At 34.3% G+C, this 13,820-nt stretch overlaps 2 protein-coding genes across 2 annotated transcripts in view; both read left to right on the forward strand.

The window, feature by feature from the left end:
- LOC311295607 (uncharacterized protein) overlaps nt 1–13,820 on the forward strand; it is a gene marked incomplete at its 5' end in the record, with an annotated part of 111,216 nt that overhangs the window by 68,448 nt on the left and 28,948 nt on the right. The window lies entirely within an intron of this gene.
- LOC311295224 (CD48 antigen-like) lies at nt 884–8,839 on the forward strand. The gene is made up of 6 exons (XM_084416488.1): nt 884–1,003; nt 1,437–1,739; nt 2,312–2,605; nt 2,729–2,836; nt 3,972–4,033; nt 7,965–8,839. Exons 1-6 carry the CDS (start codon nt 955–957, stop codon nt 8,010–8,012), a joined length of 864 nt encoding a protein of 287 aa, XP_084272614.1. The 5' UTR covers nt 884–954; the 3' UTR covers nt 8,013–8,839.

A 13,820-nucleotide genomic window follows, 5' to 3' on the forward strand; every position in this document is an offset into this window, starting at 1 on the left:
AATATTATTTATGAAACAGTTAATCTAAACTTTCAGCGAATCATGTTTTGCATTATTCAAGTTTTTCTTCCTCTCTTCCTCTGCCAAACAGTTTCTCGTCAGGTTTCAGTGTTTCTGTAGATTAAAGAGTAAATGGTTATATTCCTGGTCATAATGTAGCAGCATTTTTTTCACTGGTATGATATATATTTAGTGTTGAGAGATGATCAGCCGTCAATCTGTATAGTTTATCAATGATTCATGATGGGTAAGTTTGACCTCTGACTCCGATTTGACTTTTTGATGGAGTAATTAGGCTATTATTTTTTGACTGTAAAGCAGTTTTGTGAGGGCATCAACTGTGAGGTTCATAACAGCAGGACAGGAAGAAACTCTTCACCTACAAACTGAACAAAGATGAAACAAATGGACACATACAAGATGCTTGTCCACTAACAGATCAAAGCACATTTCTGAAGAAAAGCGACCGCAGCAGTTTCAGTCTGACTCAATAGATGAGCTGCTAGAGTCACACCTCAGGACGACTGCAGTGTGAAATGGCAGATGTTTTTAGGCTACTATTTGCAACATATAAATTATTATAAAACCATTTAAACATCCACAAGAATTATTGAATCATGAAATTTAGCTTAGCTAATCTAATATTCATGCAATTTACCCTTCTTGTTTCACATATTCATATTTCACCAGTCAAAAAAAAATTACAATTATTATTTTATATTTGATATATGTTAAATGATAAAACTCAAGAATGTTTTTAAAAACACTATTAAAAACAATTCAAGTCTGAATAAGAATCAGAAGAGCATTTATACGTAACTATGTATCATTCATGTGTAAAGAGAGTGTGCTAGGAGGGTCAAACTCTGTCGTGGGAGGATTCACACACCAGATGAACAGATCAAGTGTTTTAGACGGATAGTCTAATTAGATTTCACTGAACAACTGTAGAAAATGGTTTGCAAACTTGTTTTGTTCTGTTTGTTCTGGTGGCGTTTGACCGGTAAGTTATAAAATATTTTTTTATGATTTATTGTATTCTCGTTTCAGAGTAATAAAGCCACTATTGTTCAAATTAGTCAGAGGATTTTCATTTGCTGTTCTTCCCATATAAATCAAATCAAGCGGAGATATTATTGTTGGATAGGCTTTACTCATATAGTTCATATCTTTTTCAGGGACTGTCTTTCAGTGAAACAGTTTTCTAAAAGTGTCCAGTTTTCACTTGGCTGTAATTAACTTTTCATGTAACTTCACATATTTATTTTGCTGAAAGCAGATATCATATTAAAGATCAAATTATTAGTTCTCACAACCATCTGTAAATGTCCTTTTCTTTTGTTTGGGATTTCAGTTCACACTTAATTACAAACTATAACTAATTTCAGACTTTGTAAACCAACAAGAGCCGTCATTTATCCCTGAACCTTCATCAGGTGTGTTTGGTGATTCAGTGTCAGTGATGGAGGGAGATTCTGTCACTCTAAACACTAATGTTACTAAAATCCATAAAGATGAAGACATACTGTGGAAATATGGAGCTGAAAACTCCCTGATAGCTCAAATCAAGAGAGAGAAGCATATCTTCCCTGATGGGAGATTCAGAGACAGACTGAAGCTGGACGATCAAACTGGATCTCTGACCATCACAAACACCAGAACTGAACATGCTGGAGTTTATCAACTACTGATAAGTGGAGCGAAACGTTCAACAAAAACATTCAATGTCTCTGTCTATGGTGAGTAAAAAGATCATTGCTCTGACCTTCAAATTTTCTTGTTTTAATAAAGGAATATATCGAGTTAAATACTCCGTTAAGCTCAATCAACAGCATTTGCGGTATAATGCTGATTATATAAAAAAATTACACATCCCTTGTTTTGTTTTTGTCACAATTAAAACTTGTGCATTATTTGTGCTGTAAAACAGTTACAATTATTATTTTACTGTCGTTTTAGTGTGTGAAAAGCTTCAAAACTGTAACATTAGATACTATAGAAAAAGAGATATTTCACACTAAAACTGTGTTAACACTCATATTATTTATGTTTTTAGCTGACTGAGTATTTTAATGTTTACATTACGGCTTCATTCACTTCCAATGCAAGTGGTAATATTTGTTTCTGGTAATCATTATAATTTATGCTAAATACTAAATTGAGCTTAACTTGTACTGAACCCTAATTTCTTTAACTATACTGAGGTGATTTATCATTTTATAGCTAGACATAACCGAAACACTCCACTCCGAATATAAGATTGTTGTGTAGATTTACCCCTTTTTCTAATTAATTCTCTTTGTTTTTTCAGCTCATCTGCCCACTCCTAACATTATCCGAGATTATTCTAAAAATCTTTCTTCATCACACCAGAATTGTTCATTGGTGTGTTCATCAGTGTTGAATGTGCGTGATGTGACTCTCTCCTGGTACGCAGGAATCAGTGTATTGTCCAGCATCAGTGTGTGTGATCTCAGCATCAGTCTCTCTCTACCTCTGGAGGTGGAATATCAGGATAAAAACACCTACAGCTGTGTGCTGAACAATCCCATCAGCAACCAGACCACACATCTGGACATCAACACACTCTGTCAAACACACTCAGGTACGATAATGGTGAATATTAGTGATTATTTACTGAACTGATCATTTTGACACAAAAATACTCCAGCATTATCTCTCAGTTTTGTTTGCGGTCAGACTGACAGATTCATTTTGTCCACTATAGATCAGGACCTGCTCTGGTTTTACATCGTCCTGATCTCTTCTGCTGGATCTCTGATGATTGTTGTTATAGTCGTGATCTTCTGCATCTGCAGGACATGTAGAAAAACAGGTGAGGAATTCAGTTATTACCTACAAATATTAACTACAGTTAATGCTTTTGAAACATATATATGAACACACACACATACAGCATATACCGGTCAAAACATTACTATTTGTAATGTTTTTAAGTCTCATATGCTCATTCAGCCTGCATTTATTTGATAAACATACGGACACAAATAATAATATTGTGAAATATTATTACAATTTAAAATAATGATTTTCTATTTTAATATACTTTAAAATATAAGTTATTTCTGTGATGCAAAGCTGATTTTTCAGCATCATTACTCCAGTCTTCAGTGTCACATGATCCTTCAGAAATCATGATGATTTATTATTATCAATGTTGGAAACAGTCGTGCTGCTTAATATTTTTTTTAGAACCTGTGATACTTTTTTTTTTAGGATTCTTTGGTTAATAAAATGTTTAAAAAAAAAGAACAGCATTTTTATTAAAAATAGAAATACTTTGTAACAATATAAACTACTGTTCAAAAGTTTGGGGTCAGTAATTTTTTCCTTTCTTTTTTGAAAGAAATTAATACTTTTATTCAGACAGGATGAATTGCTTTAAATATTTATTTTGTTAGAAAATATTTTTCTAATTTGAATAAATGCTGTTCTTTTGAACTTTTTATTCATCAATGAATCCTGAAAAAGTATCACAGGTTCCATAGAAATATTAAGCAGCACAACTGTTTCCAACAGTGATAATAACAAAGTATCAAATCGGCATATTTGAATGATTTCTGGAACACTCAAAAAAGTATTTTAATTTCAGTCTAATTAATTAAAATGAGCAAAAGTAACATGATTTTTTTACATTTTTGTTACAATTATTTAATTGTGTTCAATCAACCTAATATATTTAAAACTGACGTTTCCAGAAATACATACAAATATATTTATGCAATAAAAAAAAGTAAAAAACATAAAAAAAATTAAAAAAATAAGTTTCCAAACTTTTGACCGGTACCCCCCCCCCCCCCCCCCCCCCCCCCCCCCCCCCCCACACACACACACACACACTCTCACACACACATACTCTCTCACACACACACACACACACACACACACACAAACACACATATAAAACAAGCTTTGACGTTTTAACAAGCCTGTGATTATTGTTAATGCAGTCCAGTCACGGGAGGAAGACGGAACTGATTCAGCTTTGTGTAAACCAACAACACGACAAAAGGTAAGATCATTATGGACTGTTGCAGTCAGTCTGATTGAAGCTTACTGATTGAAGTTTGCAGAGTGAACAGACGTGTCAGCAGATCAAAGCAACGTTTTTATGCTATCTGTATGCATGCACTTTTTGCACCTTTGTGTCACTGCTAACGGGCAGTTTTTCCATTGTGCAGGGCTATTCTCATTTCAAATCAGAAGCACAAAACTAAAAAATGGTAACACTTTAGTTTAGGGTCCAATTCTCACTGATAACTAGTTGCTTATTAGCATTACTAGGATATTAGCATAGGATATTCTACATGAATAATCCTTAATCCTACCCATTTAACAACTACCTTACTAACTATTAATAGGAAGTAATTAGGAGTTTACTTAGGACTCTCCCCCCCCCCCCCCCCCCCCCCCCCAAAAAAATATGAACACATAAAATGCATTTAAAATGTTTTTGTTTTTTAAAAGCTGTAATAGGTTACGCTTTATTTTACAATATACTTAATACATATGTTACATGTACTTACCATAATAAGTAAATTACTATAATTACATGCAACTAACCCTCAACCAAATCCTAATGCTAGCCTAACTCTATAGTAAGTACATGTTGCTAATTAATATTAATCAGTATAAATATATAATTACACTGTAACAATGACACCTTAAAATAAAGTGTAACCCAGTAATATATTAACATTAATAAATTATTATATATTAAAGGGTTAGTTCATATAAAATAAAATCAATAGGCATAAAGTGATCTCACAGCCGTAGTCACCACTCACATTAATGAATTTTTTTTTCCATACAATGAAAACGAAGTCCCTGACTTTCTTCCTGGGTTTTTTTTTTTTTTAAAGCAACTCATGCTAAATCTTTTATCAATTGAAAATGTATCTATTGTGTTTGCCGCGAGGTCAATAAGACATAAGCGTGGTGCCTCCAGGTGCGATGAGGTCTTTTATTTTTTTCTTTGCCACCGAAAATATTTTGTTCAACTTGTAAATCAGCTTAGAACACTTGCGCTGAAACAATGGGCGAGTTTACATATTTTGTCCCAGCACTTTTTGAGCAAATTGTGTTGGATTTATTTTTAAACTACAAAAAAGATTCTTCTAACTGATTTCCATAGTACAGTCAGTGGTTCTCAACTCCAGTCCTCGGGACACACTGCACTGCACATATATGTCTCTCTTATCGGACACACTCATTGCAGTTCATGGAGTCTCTCCCAGTGAGCTGATGATCTGAATCAGGTGTTTTAAATAAGGCAGACATATAAAATGTGCAGAGCAGTGGGTCCTGAGGACTGGAGTTAAAAATCACTGCCATAGTAGATACTGGATCAGCTCATTACATGTCTAGCTATGATCTGAGTTCTGCCAGCTGTCCACATTCACCCGTTCTGTTGCTGCTTCCCAATTCAGAGGCTGCACCCTTTAAAGGCCGCATTCGAAGGCCGGTTGCATCACCGCGGTACGACGGAGGCTGTCCCAATTGCCAGATTTCCAGTATCCTACCTATAATTAATTTGGCTGGACAACTAAAAATTCTCAATCCCACACTCTATAGCGAGTTAAGGTCTTTTGCTTTATAGGACAGTATAGTGGCATGAAAGTAGGGCTGGGTACCGAGTTCGATACTTTTTAGGTACCGACCGAATTGCCTCGATACTATCGAGTATCGAAAAATGACTTGTTTTTCGGTACCAGATTTCGATACCTAAGGGGTTAACTCGTCAACGTCAGTGCTCAAACAAATACATATGAAATGCACAACCACACGCCTAAATTCGTTCACGCACATACACGCAAACTCTACACACACGAGACGCGCGGAACTCTCCGCACATACTCTTATGAGACGCGCGCGCGCACACAAACTGTCCACACACATTCTCATGAGACGCGAGCCTATGGACGCGAGCACACACACACAAACTCGCGCACATACTCAATGACACGCAAGCACACACACTCACAATACCCTAAAGATGTGGAAAAGTCGATCAAAAGTGTGGCTACATTTCTCCATGCTCGATGCCAACAGCGTGCGATGCAGTATTTGTGGTAAAATAATGGCTGCAAAGACGGTACCCGCGACAGATATGATGAAGCCCTTGACAGTGCACGGAGTAAACATAAGAGCAGAAAGTTGCTGCGTCTTCGACTGGTAAATGAAGAGATACCTTGTTGATCACTCTGACTGTGTTTATATTGCAATAATGACCTACTGAATGTACACTGCCGTTCAAAAACGTGTTGGTCAGAATTTTTTTTCAGTAAGCATGCATTAAAGTGATCAAAAATGACCTTCCAAAAACCTTTTTCATATTTCAGCTTTGACAACACAGGAATAAATTACATTTTGAAATATATTCAAATAAGATTTTAAATTGTAATACTATTCCACAATATTACAAGTTTTACTGTATTTTTGATGAAATAAATTCAGCTTTGGTGAGCATGAGCTCTTTATAAAAAAAAATATTTTGTACCTTATGTATATGTATAAGGAATATTTTGTTCCTTTGTGCTTTTTTTGTTCCTTTGTGCACTGACTAAGGATCATGAGTCAAACTGAAAAAATAAAACCAAAGTTTTTCTGAGGTAATGTGTTATGTAATCTTGTTAAAATGGATTTCATAAAATTGGTATCGAAAAAAGTATCGATCAGGAACCGGTATCGAAATCAAGGTATCGGTATCGGTATTGGTATCGAAATTTTTTAAACGATACCCAGCCCTACATGAAAGAAGGATGGATAGACTGCAATAATCAGTGCTACAAACTATATGTCTTTCTTTCTGTGGAAGAAAAGCACACGCTGAGAATCGGGTGCAGATTATAATGCGTTTTGACTAATTTCTACATTTTATTAAAAGCTGTATTAAACTAATTTCAGAGATGTTATTCTGCCAAATACAGATTGTTTATGAAAGATTACACATTTAAGCATTAGAATAGCCTCTGTATTGGTCATTGCACAATTAGTTTACATGGTTATAAAAATAAAACCTAATAAAAAGAACCTTCCCAGAACTTTCCCTGAAAGTTATTTTTAGGTTTATACAAAAAAGCCTCCCTGCTACGTTCTGTGAAGGTTAGTTTTTGGTTACAGAAAAATAACCTACCTTATTTGGTTCCCAAAAACTGACCAAGTGGGAGTGTTGTGTGCTGGAACTGGGCTGTTCTGCGTGAAACTCAGAGCGTGACGTTTGGAAGTGAAGAGAAAAACAAAGCGAGTAGAAAGAAAATAAAAGTACAGTGAAAAAAGTGTCAGAGAGAGTAAAAAACAGATAATTATCCAACTAGAAAACATTATTTTGCTTGCAATTCTGATCATTTTGTTTTAAAATATTTTTGTAGGCTAAATACTTTCGTCATAAGTTGATTACTTTTAATTCTATGATCGCAATGTATTTGGCATCAAATTGACTCCATTGTGTATAATTTGACTGAACTAGATTGCACACGTTTGTTCTATTTTTGACTTAATTATTAATTAGGTTTTATGATTTTGATGCATTAGTTACATCAAAGCCAGCTTGTGATGTGTCTGTGGCCTACTAATTTAAACCATCATTTGTTTAAAATCATATCTGTAAACATTTTGAACTATAAATAATTCACACTCATTTTATACCATTAGAATTTCACTGGAAAGTAAAAAAATAAAGTTGTTCCTCATGTCACCTGTGCTGAAGTGTGTCCTCGATCTGCAGCGTCTCTGCGGTTCATCATTATCTGAGCTGAGATGCAGCTTTAGCAGACATTGCTTTCTTTGTAGACGTTCTGCAACAAGTGTCTCTGCTGTTGCTTTAGTGTGAAAGACAGTCATTCTCAGAGCAGAGACTGCAAACCTGCACAACTTCAACTGTTTGATGATTTAACGGTTGAAAAAGTCACTAAGTTCCTGATTGAGTTTGTGTTTCCTTTCAGAAATCAAAGACGGATGCTGTGTATGAAAATGTTCCCAAAAAGCGATGATCAAACACTGTATTTATCCACCGGAACTGATGTTAAAGCTCATACGATCCCTAAATCACAGCTTTTGGTTTTGTTCACATTTATTCTCTGCCAGGATGTTTCCTTCTGTCTCTCTTTTGTTTTTGCTCTTATCACATCTTTTGATTTCAATCTGTGTAAAATAAACCTCTCAGCCTGACTTTTCTGTCTGTCCCACCTTTTAAGATTCCTCTCTCCGGTCTGTGTAAACTAGCTGACCTTGTACAAGGGAGGAGTTGTTCTTGTTACTTTACAAATATCTTTTTATCCAATGCACTTTACATATAGACTACATATATGTATGTGTGTGTGGTTCTTGGAAACCAGCCCATATAGGAGATCTGGATTTGTCTAAGGAAATCTGCTTCCTAGACATTTGGACACATTTGTAGATGAACTTGTTTTTCTCTTCATCTTACATTCTATATGATGTAATGTATATTCTCATTGGACGATTGCTACATCACCCCTTGACAACGTATAAGCCAACGTGCAGAAAATAAAGCTGAAGAAGTTTTGTTAACGGAGAATCGTCTCCAAGTTCCTGACTCTTTTTAATGGGCCCATACATTCTTGAGTGAAAGAAGGAATGAGAATTTTGGTTTGAGGTCAATTCTTTGCACAAGAAGCCTAGGTTGAAATTACTCCGAACCATCCCTTTAATTTGGTGGTTCATAAACAGTAGCATCCAGCCCCTGCATCTCAATGTCCATACTATCCATCCAAAACAGTATGTGAGATTAAAATAAGTGTGTCCAAAAGCATAGTATGTTGAAAACAGTATGCCAGAAGTCCCCAGATGGTCTACTATTCCCAGTGTATTTTCGAAGTGTGGATTCATGCTCACTCTAAAGGCCTATGGAAGCTTGTTTCCGCCACAAATAATAAAAAAAAATTATAATTGCGACTTTTTATCTCACAATTCTGACTTTTTTTCTCACAATTGCGATATATCAAGTCAGAATTGTGACTTTTTTCTCACAATTGCGAGATATTAAGTCAGAATTGTGAGAAATAAAGTCGTAATTGCGAGATATAAAGTCGTAATTCTGAGAAATAAAGTAGCAATTCTGAGAAATAAAAGTCGCAATTGCGAGATATAAAGTCAGAATTCTGAGATATAAAGTCAGAATTCTGAGAAAAAAAGTCACAATTCTGAGAAAGAAAGTCACAATTGTGAGATATAAAGTCAGAATTCTGAGATATAAAGTCAGAATTCAGAGAAAAAAAGTCGCAATTCTGAGAAATAAAGTCGCAATTGTGAGATATAAAGTCAGAATTCAGAATTCTGAGAAATAAAGTCGCAATTCTGAGAAATAAAGTCGCAATTGCGAGATATAAAGTCAGAATTCTGAGAAAAAAAGTCGCAATTCTGAGAAATAAAGTCGCAATTGCTAGATATAAAGTCAGAATTCTGAGAAAAAAAAGTCGCAATTCTGAGAAATAAAGTCGCAATTGCGAGATATAAAGTCAGAATTCTGAGAAAAAAAGTCGCAATTCTGACTTTTTTTTCGCGCAATTGATATCAACATAGTATGGAAGCTTGTTTCCGCCACAAAATAATAATAAAAAAAAGATAATTGCGACTTTTTATCTCACAATTGCGAGTTTACATCTCGCAATTCTGACTTTATTTCTCAGAATTGCGAGATATAAAGTCAGAATTGCGCAAAAAAAAAAGTCGCAATTGCGTGTTTTAAAGTCAGAATTGCGAGAAAGAAAGTCAGAATTGCGTGAAATAAAGTCACAATTGCGTGTTATAAAGTCAGAATTCTGACTTTTTTTTCTCGCAATTGCGACTTTATATCACGCAATTCTGACTTTATATCTCAGAATTCTGACTTTATATCACGCAATTGGGAGATATAAAGTCAGAATTGCATGATATAAAGTCGCAATTGCGTGTTATAAAGTCAGAATTGCATGATATAAAGTCGCAATTGCGTGTTATAAAGTCAGAATTGTGAGATATAAACTATTCTAAGGTAAAAAAAAAAAAAAGTCCGTCTTTTTTTCCCCCTTAGAATTGGACTTTATATCTCACAATTCTGAGAAAAGATGTCAGAATTGCGAGATATAAACTCGCAATTATGTGTTATAAAGTCAGAATTGCGTGATATAAAGTCAGAATTCTGAGATATAAAGTCAGAATTGCGTGATATAAAGTCGCAATTGCGAGAAAAAAAGTCAGAATTCTGACTTTATAAGACGCAATTGCGACTTTATATCTCGCAATTCTGACTTTATATCTCAGAATTCTGACTTTATATCTCAGAATTCTGACTTTATATCTCAGAATTCTGACTTTATTTCACGCAATTCTGACTTTATATCTCGCAATTCTGAGAAATAAAGTCAGAATTGCGAGATGTAAACTCGCAATTGTGAGATAAAAAGTCGCAATTATCTTTTTTTTTTTTTTTTTTTTTTTTTTTTTTTTTTTTTGTGGCGGAAACAAGCTTCCATAATACTCAATTGACCTTCTAGCTGCAAAAACCTAAATTGGGTCAGGCCAATCACGTCGTGTATAGAGTAGGCGGGGGCGGGCTTAACATATGACGACAGAGTTGCGACGGCTGCCACTTGAAAACAAAGAATGACGGCTGCTGGAGAACAACGGTCTTTCGAATCGGCTTTGGCCGCGACTCTGGAGGACTTGGGGTTAAGTTTTTCTTTGAGAAAAGAGCAAAGAACGGCACTTAAGTCATTCTTAAAAAAAGGAAGATGTGTTTGTCGTTTTGCCGGCCAGATATGGCAAAAGTTGAATCTATCAACGTTAGCTCCGCTGTTGGGAAATAGGGAGTTCTCGATTTTATATTAATAACATGAGAAAATTAAGAATTATCAGGAATTATATTTTCCCTGATTATCAGCATGATTGTAAATGTGATGTGATTTTTATTTTATAACAGTACGATAAACAAGAAGTTAATAACCTCACATTTTAGACACATATTGTCTGTTTTTGTTCCTTTTAACGAAAATATCTCAAAACAAAGCAAGAGCAACAGAGCAAATAGGCTACTCCAGAAAAATACAACTTTTCTACCAAAATAAAAGCACTATCGTTTAACTTTTGAAAATATATAATATAATATAATATAATATAATATAATATAATATAATATAATATGATGACTTTGGTAGTTTGTTTTGTGTTTAGTGTGCATGCTCTCTGTATAGATGTGATGTGGATACCGCGGTAAAGTTGGTTTTATATTGGACATTCGTTTGACATTCGGCTTGAAAAGTTAGGGAGCGTTTCTAAAGTGTGAAACGGATAAAAAAACTGCAAAAAAATAAAAAAGTTAAAGTATTTACTAGTATCTGCTGCAGCTATAAAACATGTAGGCTAGTGTTTTGGGTGTGCACATTTTTTTTTATGATCAATATTCCTTTTTGTGTATGAAGCAATTATGTATTGGAGTCAACAATGTTATATAGCCTAATGAAAGTGTTTTTATAAAGCAAGACACCAAAAGTTGTTGTTAAGTCATTTATTGATAAGATGTTTTATATATAAAAAAAAAAACTGCTATGGTTGTAAAATCATTTATCGAGAAAATGGTTTATAAAGAAAAACAAACCACACTGAATGTTGTAGGCTAAGCATTTATTAGGCATATTGCAGAATAGAAAGAAACTGAAAATGTATTAGAAAGAGCTTTGCCAAAGAAAGAAGAAAAATGCAAGCATTAGCCTACCGTCTGTGTTGCGGACGAGATTCAGAATGTGTGACGAAGAAAGGGTCCAGAAGAAGGAGGACGAAAAGGCAAAGGCTCAAATCAACAAGTTAGGAGGGGATTTCTGAAGATGTCAAAAAGTTGATGGACTTTAAAACAGAGCTGGAATGACATCCAGTCAGACGCTGATTCACCACAGACAGCTGGTGTTAAGATGCCTTGGATTGTGCCTAATGAATTTCAAAGCTTGTAAATTATTTTTATTATTTTTATAATAAAAATTGTACCTTTGTACCTTTTATGTAAACTTGTTACCTGTATTTAATAATAAAATTATATATATATATATATATACAATTGAAGGAGGCTCGCCTGCCATAAGTCTCTGTTTTACAAAAGGTTGAGCTGAACTAACCATGGAGAAGTTTTCTGTGATCTAAATATTGTACAAGTGTGGAAAATCAAATGCCTATTATTTAGGACAGATGTGACTTTACCTAACCTGAGGAGAATAAAAAAAAAAAAAAAAAGGTGTTTAAAATTACACACCATAAAACAAGTGATATGCAAATATAGTCGGAATCATGAATGAAAAGCGTTTTGGTACAAAAGCCACATAAGCTTATTTTTATTTATTTATTTTTATGTATCTTAAGCAAGAACAACAGCAATACATTGCACATATATTACACACATGTTACAAACCTAGCTTTGTTTATAAAAAATATAATTTTATTTGCAATATTTATTTTATAGGACATTGTAAACAGGAAATAGAGTCAGAGCAAGGACTTTAATTCTACATTGACCTAATAGCTGGATTTGAACTCGGGTCCTTGTGATGTGTCCCGATTAAAGGCAAACACGCTACCACTCAACTTGTTTAAACATATACTTTTATTGAACAGACCATTTTTTCCAAAGGGACTTAGTCTACATTGCATTTCAGGGTGCACATGTACATTCTAATCAGTTCTTGCTTTCTCTGGGAATCGAACCCATGACATTGAAGGTGCAAGCACCATCGCTCTACTGTTTGAGCTATATCACAACATTTTGTCATAAAAATTCCACCATTCAAAGCTATTACACTTCCTGGTCATGTGACCCGATGACATCACAACGTGTCCACTTTGTTCACACGCATTTCCTGTCCATCATACACGACTCATATGGTCAAAAGAACAATCGTTGTATTTTTAAGAATTTTTTCCACCATTCAAAGCTATTACACTTCCTGGTCATGTGACCCGATGACATCACAACGTGTCCACTTTGTTCACACGCATTTCCTGTTCATCATACACGACTCAGAAGCCTTAACAGTTGTAATTACAGATTTTTTTTGTAACAGTTTATTTTACAGTGTCCTTGTTACGCATGTTACATGTACTTACCATAGTAATAACAGTAAATTATGCATAATTACATGCAACTAACCCTTAACCAAACCCTAATCCATACCCTAACCCTATGATAAGTAGTATGCTGTTAATTATTCTTATATATATATAAACTGTAACAACATTAAAATAGACACCTTAAAATAAAGTTAAAACTTTAAGTAAAAACACATGTACACAATAAGTGTAAGTTATATCAAATGATTAATTTAAATAGGGACACCTTAAATGTCACCTAATTTCTTGTTTAGTACTCATTGATTATATACAATAAAGAAAAGAAAAATAGAACATTTGGCTTGGAAAAATATATCAGCGCGGCTGTGATTCGGCCATAGGTAGCTAATACTAAATGCACTCTTTATTAAAGATTTTAACAAACTCCATAGTAACAATCTGTGACAACTACCTAGTAACACCATAGCAACCACTAAATATACCTTAGCAATCCACCCTGAACACCCTAGCAATGTCTAGAAATGCTCTAGTAACCACTCAGAAAACCATACCCAGAACACCCTAGCAACTTTAAACTACTTGTAAACTTAAATTAAACATTAAACTACTTGAAACTTCAAATAATTAAAACTTTAAACTACTTAAACTCTCTGGTCCAGCTTTCTCAAGCCGACTTAAAGTTTGTCTCAACAAACTTGTTTTTCTCTAGTATGTTCTAATAATATATATTTATATATAAAAACACA

The sequence above is a fragment of the Rutilus rutilus genome (assembly GCF_951802725.1).
Source record: "Rutilus rutilus genome assembly, chromosome: 8".
NCBI lineage: Eukaryota > Metazoa > Chordata > Actinopteri > Cypriniformes > Leuciscidae > Rutilus > Rutilus rutilus.

What these genes read in the sequence shown, in the direction of transcription:
- LOC311295224 (XM_084416488.1), top strand. Translation starts at nt 955, where the DNA reads ATGGTTTGCAAACTTGTTTTGTTCTGTTTGTTCTGGTGGCGTTTGACC. An exon ending in GTTCTGGTGGCGTTTGACCG is followed by an intron (nt 1,004 to 1,436) that starts GTAAGTTATAAA and finishes AACCTTCATCAG; the next exon opens with GTGTGTTTGGTGATTCAGTG. An exon ending in CAGGACATGTAGAAAAACAG is followed by an intron (nt 2,837 to 3,971) that starts GTGAGGAATTCA and finishes TTGTTAATGCAG; the next exon opens with TCCAGTCACGGGAGGAAGAC.